The sequence below is a fragment of the Mesoplodon mirus genome, assembly GCF_964341445.2.
Source record: "Mesoplodon mirus genome assembly, chromosome: 12".
Lineage (NCBI taxonomy): Eukaryota > Metazoa > Chordata > Mammalia > Artiodactyla > Ziphiidae > Mesoplodon > Mesoplodon mirus.
The window spans coordinates 83448618-83460533 of NC_138988.1; the positions used below are offsets into that span (position 1 = coordinate 83448618).

The window sequence follows — 11916 nt, forward strand, 5'->3', positions numbered from 1 at the left end:
GGCTTAGAGAGGTCCAGTTACATTTGCTATGGACAATATATCTAGTAGTGGCATTTAGATCTGGGATTTAAACATGTTGCTGTGTAAGGCATACGGTTAATATGGTTAATAATATGGTAGTAACATTTTTTAAAAAATATTTATTTATTTATTTAGGCTGTGCTGGGTCTTAGTTACGGCATGGGGGATCTTCGTTGCGGCATGCGGGCTCATTCATAGCTGTGGCATGTGGACTTCTTAGTTGTGTCATGCATGTGGGATCTAGTTCCCCGACCAGGGATCGAACCTGGGTCCCCTGCACTGGGAGCACGTAGTCTTACCCACTGGGCCACCAGGGAAGTCCCCAGTAGCAACACTTTTGGAGACAGATGGATACTACTTTTCGTGATGATCATTTCATAATGTAAGCAAATGTCAAATCACCATGTAGTACACTTGAAACTAATATAATACTGTATGTGAACTATACTTCAATTAAAAAAAAGCTTGATGAGGCTTCCCTGGTGGTCCAGCGGTTAAGACTCTGCGCTTCCACTGCGCGGGTTCTATCCCTGGTCAGGGAAGTCCTGCATCGGCAAGGTGCGGCCAAAAACAAACAAAGAAACAAACAAAACCCCATGATGCTGGGCACAGGGCATGGGTCCCTGCCTTCAGGAGGGTTCAGTGTGGTCAGTACCATGACTGTGGCATGAGCAGGGCATGATGGGAGCAAAGGAGGGAGCCACTTGCTGCCGGGCATGAAGGGTGGGGTGCAGCATGACTTTGGTGGGGATGTGCATGACCCGGAAGATATATCTTGGAGAATGAGTGAAGGTTTATCAGCCGAGGAAGGGAATTCCAGGCATTTTGGGAAGTGGTGGGAGTGGAGGTAGAGAAAACTAATGTTTTGTTCTCCTTTGGAGTTCTGGGACTTCGGCATTTCAGAGTCACAGGACTTGCTTGGGAATCAGAGCACCTGGGGACACTGGCAATACAACTCTGATGGCCAGGACTCCCTTCTCAGTACACTTGAGTCTTTCAATTCCAGCAAAAGCAAGCTAGAAAAAAACAGAACTACAGATGGAGAGAAGTGAAAAGAGTAATCCTTCTTGACCAAGAGCCGCCTCCACCATTTCAGGAAATACCTGGAAGCTGGGGTGGGGCCCCAGCCTGCAGCCTATGATAGGAATGATAGGTGGGGACTGAGCAGTGGGGAAGGTGAAGGGGCTGAGGGCATGGCGGGGAGGGGTGAGGGAGCAGACCTCTATTGCATTCAATGTGCCCTTCGTGAGCACAGTTTTTTGTTTGTTTGTTTGGCCATACCACGTGGCATGTGGGATCTTCCCAGACCAGGGATCGAACCCGTGCCCCCTGCATTTGAAGTGCGGCGCCTTAACCGCTGGCCCACCAGGGAAGTCCGTGCATTATCTTTGTCCTTCATGAGCACAGTTCTGTTGCTGACCAGGCTAGCCACTGGCCTTGCCTTCTCTCACACATATTTGGTCGATCCATTCTCTACTTGGTGTTCAAGTTCTGGCCCAGGGCTTAGCACCCCAGGGTACTCAGGGCGGGGCGTGACCGACAGTCACCATGGAATGTGGTGTGAATGGTGCCTGGGTGGCAGCCCAGGCTCTGTTGTGGAGGATGCATGGCAGTGTGGCAAGACCAGAGGTGGCAAGTCCCCCCTGGTCTAGGAGTTTCTAGGTCCCCTTGGCCACCACTCCTCCCTGTCCCACTGGCCCCCTCAGTGCGTGTGCCTCTCGACAAAGCCCCCTAGAAGAGAGCCCATCCCAACATGCAGGGCCCGTGGCTTCTGTCCTCTGGTGTCCAGCTGTCCCTGAACCCTGGGTCTTTGGGACCTCAAGCCATCTGATCCCAGTGGGATGGGACTGCTTAGAGCCAGCAGTCCACTGAGATGCCCTTTGACACAGCAGAGGTTTCCTGTCTGGTGGCATCCCAGTCTGATGCTGGGTCTCTGCAGGACCTCAGATGAGCAGACAGGGTAGCCCAGGGAAAGGGTGGGGGAGCCGGGCTGGTCTGTCAGTGCCTCACATGCCCACACCTTTCAGAGCCTCCTGGTTTTAAGCAACACACACCCACCCTTGTCTGGATCTTCTTTGGGCTCCTGGCCTCTGGAGTGGTCACTGTGGGAGCTGTAGGCACCTTCCTCTGGAAGAAGTGGCAGAAGGGAAGGGCAGCAGGTATGCTCAGAATTTTAGAACTGGCTTTTTTTCTCTTTTTAGTTGCGGCATGCATGTGGGATCTAGTTCCCCAACCAGGGCTCGAACCCAGGCCCCCTGCATTGGGAGCACAGAGTCTTACCCACTGGACGACCAGGGAAGTCCCGACAGGTTTTGCTTCCTTTTTCTTTTCTTTCTTTCTTATTTTTTTTTTTTTAGAATTTTAGAGCTGGAAGCGACCTTAAGGATCATCTGGTTTCCCTCTCTCTGGGAGGCTGAGGTCCAAGAGCAGCGATTTAGAGAAAAGCAACTGAGGAGGGAATATGAAAAATATGAAAAGAAGAAGGAGTAGGTTAGGACTTCCGTTTCCTCTCTAGCCTTTGTCCACACACACACACACACACACACACACACACACACACACACACACACACAGTTTAACTTCCTGAAGTATGTTTCTTATAAGTTCCCAAACACCAAAACCAAATAAAAACTGGCCTCCCAAACTCAGCAAACAAATCTTGATCAAACTCGAGGGGAAACTCTGCTAGATTTCCCAGGAAGGCTGCTGGGAGATGGGGGTGCGGGGCGGGAAAGCCTGTGCCAGCATCTCACTGAGTCCCTCCTCTCCCACCCCTCCAACCCCAATTTCTCTTCACAGGCGTGCAGAGAGAGATTGCTAGTCCCATGACAACTAAATGGTGAGGTAGAGAGGAGGGTGTACGGGAGAGGGGCAGCACTTTTATGTCTGAGCTGGAAGGAAATTTAGGGCTCATTTGGTCCAATTCCTCTTTATTAGATGAGGAAACCAAGGCACAGAAAGCGAGGCGCCGTCCGCTGGGGTGTCAGAGCCAGGGCCCAGGACCCTGGTCTGCAGACCCTTGGTTTATTCCTGACCTCTTCTCCTGGCTTCCCCTCCCTCTTGCTCTCACCTCTCTATCTCCCTACAGACTACAAGCAGAGAGCTGACTCCTAGATTTGAGGTAACAGTACCTGGATTTGGGAAAAGAAGATTTCAGTTTGCAGACCTCGCAGGAGAGATCATAGGGTCAGTTGTTGAGAAGAAGGGGTGTGGATTACAGTGAGCAGTGGAAAATGTGTAAACTCAGATTAAGGGAGATATTCTCCCAAAGTGGGCAAAGCCTGAATCCTTCTCTCCTCAGCCTTCCACTCTTTCCCTTTCTTCTGCCTTCAGATGGACAGCAGCCAGAAGTCAAAATAAGGGCTTTGCTACCGTGGTCTAGAGCAAGTCTCCGTTGGTCCCCTGAGCCATTTCAGCTGGTTTTCCCAACAGAAGAGCGAGGGGATGGCTGGGCCGACAGCAGCAAGGCCACCATCGCACCTCTTAGCAACCATGCCAGGCCAGCCACACCTGGCAGGGAGTGGTGGCCTTCACCTGTCCTCCCTGGGTCATGCTCTACAACCAGATACTTGCGTTTGTCTTTGTGTAGGACCTTGACATTGCACTATAATAAAGGTGTATGCGGAGAGTTTGTGAGCCCAGTCCTAAATTGTTTTTGGGGACTTGAAATTGTTTCGTGACTCCCTAAGACCCAGGAGAGTGGAGGAGCCAGGTTTATTTATGACTTAACCCCGCTTCCAGTCTCCTCTGGGCCTGCGCAGAGCTGGCCTGGGTAGGGGCTGGCTAGGACTGCAGACAAACTTAACTTTCCATTAAGGTTCTGGGTCAGGCTCCAGGCAACACCTGACTGATCTGGCTCAGATCTCTGGCTACAAGCCAGCCAGGCAACCAGGCACCCTCCCCTCCTCTGTCTCTCCCTCTGGAATGGGACTCTTGCCCAGGCCAGAAACATACCACCTAGAGCAACTATTGATTGAAATCTAAAAAACAGAGGGTGTTGTTGAGTGGGGGGAAAAGGGGAAGGTGTTTTAGGGGCCGCTGGGAAGGCAGGGGTACAGGGGCTCTCTGGACCACATGGGGGAAGGGGTTTCTGGGAGCCTAGAGGGCGGCGAGCCAAGAAGCACTGCTGTAGATTTCCCAGGTCCGCCCATCCCCCTCCTCCGGGAGGCCGTCTTCTTGGCAGACAGCAGATAGATGCATGACAAAGGGGCTGTGATGGCTCTGTCCTGGGGGTTGGGGAGATGGCTGGGGAGGGGCCCCTCCTGGTCCAAAGCACACCTCTCCACCCCCACCAGGCCCCTTAATCTATCTGCCTTTTGGGCAGTTAGTGGTTTAGCGGTGAATACAGCTCCAGTTTCGCTGCCCTGTAGATCTTCCAACAGACCTATGGGAAGTATTGAAATGCATGCACACAATTAGTTGCCCAAAAAGTACTTAGAGATGGGCTGGAGCAGGGGCTGTGTGATACAGATTCAGAGGAGAAAAAAAAACAAAACCCAAAAAAACAGGCTCAAAGGACTCCCAGATACCACCAAGTTGAAGACAGCTGGCCACAGTCAAGAGGACCCCCAGCAGGACCCCCAAGCCCCTCAGAAGGCAGATGCTGAGCAAACAACCTCAGACGGGGCTGAGATGAAGAGATGTCTAAGTCGGCAGAGGTCCATGTCCGAGGCTCAGGATTCTGGCCTTCCAAGCTGTAGGGAGCTCTGGTCTACAGCCTTTCCGAAGGCCCCCCAGTTCACCTTGGGGCCTTCATTTAGGGCAAGTTTGGGGAGCAGACAGGCAAACCTCATCCCAAGCAGACAGGCAGTCTGAAAGCTATTCTCCTGCAAACAGAATCAAGCACTATGCCTGCAGTGTGAGCCCTCAGGACAGGCCCAGAAAAATAGACCCTGTGGGAGAGCTTAGGGCAGGCTTCCTGCACACCCCCCCAAGTCGCTCTCCACCTCCTCCTCATCTTTTCACCAGCCCCACTACACAAAGGCCTGGGGGGGCTGGGGGAGGGGTAGATGATGAGGCTGGACGCCTGAGTCCTCTAGAGGGGGACAGGAGACCTAGGTCCCAGTGGGGGTCCCTGTCTGAGGCTCAGTCTTTGAGGGGATGGGGGCGTTATTGCTGGAGCTCTTTTAGCTGCTCTGAGGGGGATTCCGTGTGAGGGGATTGGGGCTGGGGGGTTGTGGGGCAGGAAGCTGTCCCCAGGGGAGCCATCCAGGCCCATTCAAGGGTTGAGCACTTGTTTAGGGTTAGAGTTGCCCCCTCTGGGGACCAGGATTGTCCAGCCAAGGCCATTGTCCGGCCCCCTTCCCCCGTCCCTCCCAAGCCTCTTTGAACCTGAAGTCAGATATTTTTTTCTTCCCCTCTCCCTCCTGGTCTTTCCCCACCCAGGGCCTAGGGCCGGAGGCCTGGGCTGGGAGGTGGGGGAGGGAGAACAGTCAACTACGGACTAGATAATGTGGGTCTCTGAAGAGGGGCGCAAGGAACTTGATGTCCGTGACCCACAGTGGGGCACTCATGAGGGGGCGTCCGATCCTTCTGTCTGGACAAAGGTTGGGAGACTCAGGACCAGTCAGTCCAGAGCCTGGCCCCTAGAAGGGAAAGTAGGGGTTCCATCTCTGACTCTGGTAGGTGAGGGGGCTCTGAGGTCGGGAAAGCCAGGGATGGAATGGAAGCCTGTCTGGCAGTCTGCCCCTGGTGATGGGGTGGAACTTGGAAGGCTGGGCAGATAGATGGCTGCTGGGCATCGCAGCTTTGGGGTAACTGAATCTGGCCAGTAGTCTAAATGGGAACACCTAGGTTCCTGGATTGGGGGTGCAGGAGGACAACGGGGAGGGGGGCTGTTAAGGAATTGAGGGGTAGCCCCATCAGGACTTGACACAAAAACAATTAATGTTTGAGGAGCCGAGAGGGTGGCTGGGCTCGGGTGAGGGGATGGTGCCAGGGTGTTTGGAGAGGGGTCCAGCAGCCGGGCTCCTGAAGAACGGGCAGGAGGTGTGGAAGAGATCCCAGGCAGCTCTGGTGTGTGCGGAGCGTCGGGAGGGCCGGGCGGCCTGCTGGGAGTTGGGAGTGAAGGCCCGCATGGGGGATCTGCACCAAGAGCCTCGGGATCTGGGGCCTGGAGAGGCGCCCGGCTGGAGCTGCCTGGCTTTCGGCTTCCAGACACCACCGCCACCAGCCGGCAAACACTCTCCGCCTCAGTTTCTCCCACCCCCACCGTCCCCTCCCCCACCCATCCAGGGGGCGGGGCCAGAGGTCAAGGCTAGTGGGTGGGATTGGGGAGGGAGAGAGGTGTCGAGCCGTCCCTTGGAGAGCCCTCGTTTTCCTAGGCCCCCGGCTTGGGGCGCCTTCCTTCCCCATGGCGGGACACCTGGCTTCCGACTTCGCCTTCTCGCCCCCGCCGGGCGGTGGAGGCGATGGGCCGGGAGGGCCAGAGCCGGGCTGGGTTGATCCTCGGACCTGGATGAGCTTCCAAGGGCCTCCTGGTGGGCCAGGGATCGGGCCGGTGGTTGGGCCCGGCGCCGAGGTGTGGGGTCTTCCCGCGTGCCCCGCGCCCTATGACTTGTGCGGAGGGATGGCCTACTGTGCACCTCAGGTTGGAGTGGGGCTGGTGCCCCAAAGCAGCCTGGAGACCCCTCAGCCCGAGGGCGAGGCGGGAGCCGGGGTGGAGAGCAGCTCCGAGGGGGCCTCCCCGGAGCCCTGCGCCGCCCCCGCTGGCGCCGTGAAGGTGGACAAGGAGAAGCTGGAGCCGAACCCCGAGGAGGCGAGTGAGCTGCTGGGGGCGGGCGGCGGGGGGCGACCGCGCCGGCCGGGGGCGGCCACGCGAGGGGAGGCGGTCGCCTGCAGCTGCCCGGGTCGCCGACCCAGGAGGGGAGCGGGCGAGGGCGGCGCCCCGGGACGCGTGTGTGGCGACTGCAGGCCACCCTGAGCAGGGGCCAGGTGGGAACTAGGGGCTGGAATTTAGAGAGAACCGCAGGTGAGGGCAGGGCGGCCTGGGGCAGTCGGAAGTTGGCCTTGCTTCCCCCCTCGGCCCTTGTCAAGTAGGTCCTTCCATTTCCTAGGTCTGACCTGGGTCGGGTCACTCATTACCAGCCCAGCACCAGACCCAGCTTGGGGTTGGAGCCCCTTCTTCTACCCGGATCCCTTCTTGAAAATTTGAGCTTGATCAGATCCAGGATCTCCGCCTTAGGGTTGAGTGTGGCCTGAGGGTGAAAACAGTGCTTATCCCTGGGTTATTGTTCCTGAAAGTCTAGGGTGTGACTGGTTTCTGATAGAAGCTCCTGTTTGGGCTGCGTGGATGTGTGGAGTTTGGGTTTACCCTCCATCAAGTTTAGGGCTTGTCTTCTCTTGACCTCTGCCTTGGGCCCAGTGAGTCACCGTCAGGCAGAGTGCACACCCTGACACCCCCTTGTAGAGAGCTGGAAACACCAATTTCAGCCGTAATTGCATAAGTAGTGAACAGGGGGAGAAAAGGGGAAGAAGTCATCTCCAGGCCATTCCCCAAACGTAGGGTTTGCTGAGGGAATTGAAGACTTCCACATCCAGCCCTGCTGGGGACTATTAAGGATGTATCTTCTAGTCCGAGGAAGAGACAAGTGCAAGCAATTAGAGATCAAGTACTAAACCTTTAGACCTCTTCGAAGGAGGTGTGATTGGTTGCAGCTGACCGAGTAGCCCTAGACCCTTTGCTCGAGGCGACGGCTGAGCCTTGAATGATAATGGCTGCCAATTGTGGTCCATTTCCTAAATGCCTGGCTGTGGGCTCAGTTTCTACATCATTATCTCATTAACTGGCACAAAATCTCCTAGGGAGGTATTATTAGCCTATTTCACGGGTCTTAACTGCTAAATGGTAAAGCTAGGATTTGAACTGGGGTTTACCTTATTTCAAATCCCCAAAATATGATTTGGAAAAGCCGAGATGGGAACAGCTGACGTTTATAGGTTTGCGACATCGGTTGAGCAGAAGTTGGGAATGGAAGTTACCGTATTTGAGTTTGATGTGATTGACGACCCTTGAAATACTTCCCTTAGGTTTCCAGGACCGCACAGAGGCCTGGCTGCTCCTCTCCATCTTCTGGCCACTGGCCTTCATTGGAGAGCTTCAGGGCTCCATCCGTCAACCTCTGCTCTGTCTACCTTTCATCCACCTCTCATCCACCCTCAAGACTCAGATATCTTCTAGACATGACCACCGCATTTTCTGTCCTCTGCTGGGATGGCTCCCTGCACTGCCCCACCCTGTCCATCTCCCAGTAGCTTCAGGCCCAAACCAGTCATCCTCATCCCTTTCACCTCCTTACACCCAATCCTCCGGACACGGACACGCTGCTGTCTTGACCTTGGATATATAGCCTGAATCAATCGCTTAGAGCCATCCCGGTCCCAGCCACCGTCATTATGCTGGGATTGCTGCAGTTGCCTCTTTAGTCTATGGTCAATTCATCAACTGGAGTGAACACTTTAAAATGTGAGCGTCGGATCATTTCACTGCACAAAACCCTTCAGCGGCTTTCCATTTCTCTGAGTAAACCAGAGTTACGGCGGCAGCTCCAGGATCTGCTGTGCTTGCCTCTGACCTCTCAGCTCCTCTCCTTCCCTTTCCTCAGCCCTCTCACCCTGCTCCGGCCATGCCGGCCTTGCTGCTGGCCTTGCTGCTGGCTCTGCTACTACCAGGGCCCACACAGCTCAGGGCCTTTCCACTTTGCTCCTTCCTTTCGCTCCAACATCACCTCTGACTGTCTTATTTAAAACTGTCACCTTCCCCATAACTCCCTACTCTGCTTTACTTTTTTCCATAGCACTTCTAACATGCTGGGTAATAATTACTTCGTCACAGTGAAAGCCCCTGGGGGCTAGGTTTCTTTCTTTCTTTTTTTTTTTTAATTAAAAAAATATTTATCTAACTATGTGGCTGCGCCGCCAGGTCTTAGTTGTGGCACGTGGAGTCTTTTAGTTGAGGCATGCAGGCTTTTAGTTGTGGCGTGTGGGATCTAGTTCCCTGGCCAGGAATGGAACCCGGGCCCCCTGCACTGGCAGTGTGGAATCTCAACAGTTGGACCACCAGGGAAGTCCCTGGGGCCAGGGTTTTTGGTCTACTTTGTGTAGCCACTGGTTTGCAGAAGGTGCTCAATAAATATGTTGCATTAGTCAATGAGGATGCTTTTATATTGCAAAAAGATACAGTTAAAAATAAGGGATAATCAGGTTTTTTAAAACTGAGCACTAACTATATACAAAGCATGTTATTCATACCTCGTATGATGACTGTTTTGTAGTGTGTTTGTGTTTGTGCATGTGCATGCCTTGTCATAGTTAGGGGGACCCTCAGAGTAAGCTGGAGAGAGTATATTTGGAAAGAGAACCAGAGACGTGGTGCTCTGTATCTCTACACTCAAAACGTCCTCAAACTGAGGTAATACTAGAGTCAAAAAGCTTTTGTGAGTGTTAAAGAACTGAAGGGCAGGAGCCCCCTTCATAACCTGATAGATGTTCTCATTGAGGCCGGGCTTTTCTTTCCATTATCGAATGATGTTCTGCATCTGATGGATGTGTCACTTTCTGGGGTAAATGACATTTGTATATAGTTTATTTCTACTTGTTAGGTGGGCAGCCTGGAAGCAGAGATACTCCCATAGACTATTTATTCCTTGGGGCCCAAATGGAAGGGTGGGTGGGGTGGCTAACTGGTATGTTTATATTCTTACATGTCCTCTGCTTTTTAAAATGCAGTCCCAGGACATCAAAACTCTTCAGAAAGACCTCGAACAATTTGCCAAGGTGCTAAAGCAGAAGAGGATCACCCTGGGATATACCCAGGCCGATGTGGGGCTCACCCTGGGGGTTCTCTTTGGTGAGTCTCACCTAGCATGTTCTGACCCACAGAACACAGGGACCACATCTCCCCTGGAAGGAACATCCCTGAATGTGGGCCTTTCCTCCCCACCAAGGGAGTGAGAGAAGGGTGTTTCCACCCTCTTTAGGGGTGAGGGTAGAGGGGAAAGAGATACCGTACTTGGGTGGGATCTTGGGGGGGCAGGGGGAGGGGGCGAGCCCTGGGTCTTGGGGTCGAAGGGCCCTGCCTGCTGCCTCACCTGGCTTCTTTCAACCCACCTCCCCAGGGAAGGTGTTCAGCCAAACGACCATCTGCCGTTTTGAGGCTTTGCAGCTCAGTTTCAAGAACATGTGTAAGCTGCGGCCCCTGCTGCAGAAGTGGGTGGAGGAAGCTGACAACAACGAGAATCTGCAGGAGGTGAGGGTGGGAGGGATGCATAGGGACCTGCCTGGTCTCAGCCCGATTTCCACGGCTCCCATCCATGGCTGGCAGCTCTCCCTCTTGGAGGCAGTGGTCCTCAGTGGGATGGAATGCAATTCCTCAGTTCTGCTGGGAGAAGCTCCAGGGCCACTGGTCTAAACCCAACCTTCCAGGATCTTTCTTGTGGCCCTGGTGCCAGTCAGTGCTCCTGAGCAGCTGGCTCTCGAGTCACTGACCTCATGATGCTGTTGCTCAGCAGGTTCGAGGCTTGCCCCCCGACTTCCTTCCTTGTCATCTCCTCCCCACCTGCCCAGATATGCAAGGCAGAGACCCTCGTGCAGGCCCGGAAGAGAAAGCGGACGAGTATTGAGAACCGAGTGAGAGGCAACCTGGAGAGCATGTTCCTGCAGTGCCCAAAGCCCACCCTGCAGCAGATCAGTCACATCGCTCAGCAGCTCGGGCTTGAGAAGGATGTGAGTGCCCCTGTCCGCGTCCCTGTGTGCTCCATCTCCCCAGTCACACCTCCCAGAGCTTATGATCGAATGTCCCTCTCCCCTGTCTTCCACTCCCAGGTGGTCCGAGTGTGGTTCTGCAACCGTCGCCAGAAGGGCAAACGATCAAGCAGTGACTATTCGCAACGAGAGGATTTTGAGGCTGCTGGGTCTCCTTTCTCAGGGGGACCAGTACCCTTTCCTCTGGCGCCAGGGCCCCATTTTGGTACCCCAGGCTATGGGGGTCCTCATTTCACTACGCTGTACTCCTCAGTCCCATTTCCTGAGGGTGAGGCCTTTCCCTCGGTGTCTGTCACCACTCTGGGCTCCCCCATGCATTCAAACTGAGGTGTCTGCCCTTCCCAGGAATGGGGGCAGAGGAAGGGGGACAGCTAGGGAGAGAACCCTGGGGTTCGTACCAGGGCTTTGGGATTAAGTTCTTCATTCACTAAGAAAGGAACTGGGAACACAAAGGGTGTGGGGGTAGGGAGTTTGGGGGAACTGGTTGGAGGGAAGGTGAAGTTCAATGATGCTCTTGATTTTAATCCCCACATCACTCATCACTTTGTTCTTAAATAAAGAAGCCTGGGACCTAGCAGGTGGATACTTTTGTCTTTGGTTTATTCTCCTCTAGTTACTGAAGAGTGGGTGGGGATAGTTAATAGTGGATATTAATAGCTCTCCCATCCAAATGACCCTGAGACCAAGGATGCCATTTAAACTGCCCAGAGTCACAATGTCAGAGGGAGATCTGGGATTGGATCCCAAGTTTATACATAGAGGGCTCTTATAGGTGTGAGCTAGTTCTTAGGAGCCTGTGACCTGGGGAAATTGGAGGTGAACACCTTATTTTTGCCCAAAGATGCAGTTATTACATATCCCATTCCCTATTAGGAGCTGGCTTTTTGCTTTTCCCCCACTCTACTCTGGAAGTCCTCAGTGGCTTTGTGCTAAGAAATCAGGTCTTTTAGGTACTCATTTCTTCTGCACATCACCCCAACCGGAAACTCTACTTTGTGCTTTCTTGATACCTGGGTCCATTTGGTTTCTTAAGGTTTTTGCCTACCCTGTCTGTGACTCACCAAAACTCCCGCATTTTAGTCCTGCCTCTGCCACTTCCTAATTAGGGCCCTTGCTCTGGAGCCTTTCCTCAAT

General features: G+C 53.9%; 1 protein-coding gene across 1 annotated transcript; it reads left to right on the top strand.

Moving 5' to 3' along the window:
- Positions 1–6124: 6124 nt before the first annotated feature.
- On the top strand, positions 6125–11109 carry POU5F1 (POU class 5 homeobox 1; the record flags this gene model as incomplete). Its single annotated transcript, XM_082638921.1, is given in 6 exon segments — positions 6125–6777; positions 6779–6782; positions 9748–9868; positions 10137–10267; positions 10585–10743; positions 10843–11109. Coding segments are annotated over 6 exon segments (1086 nt in total). The 5' UTR covers positions 6125–6373.
- Between the last annotated feature and the right edge of the window lie 807 nt (positions 11110–11916).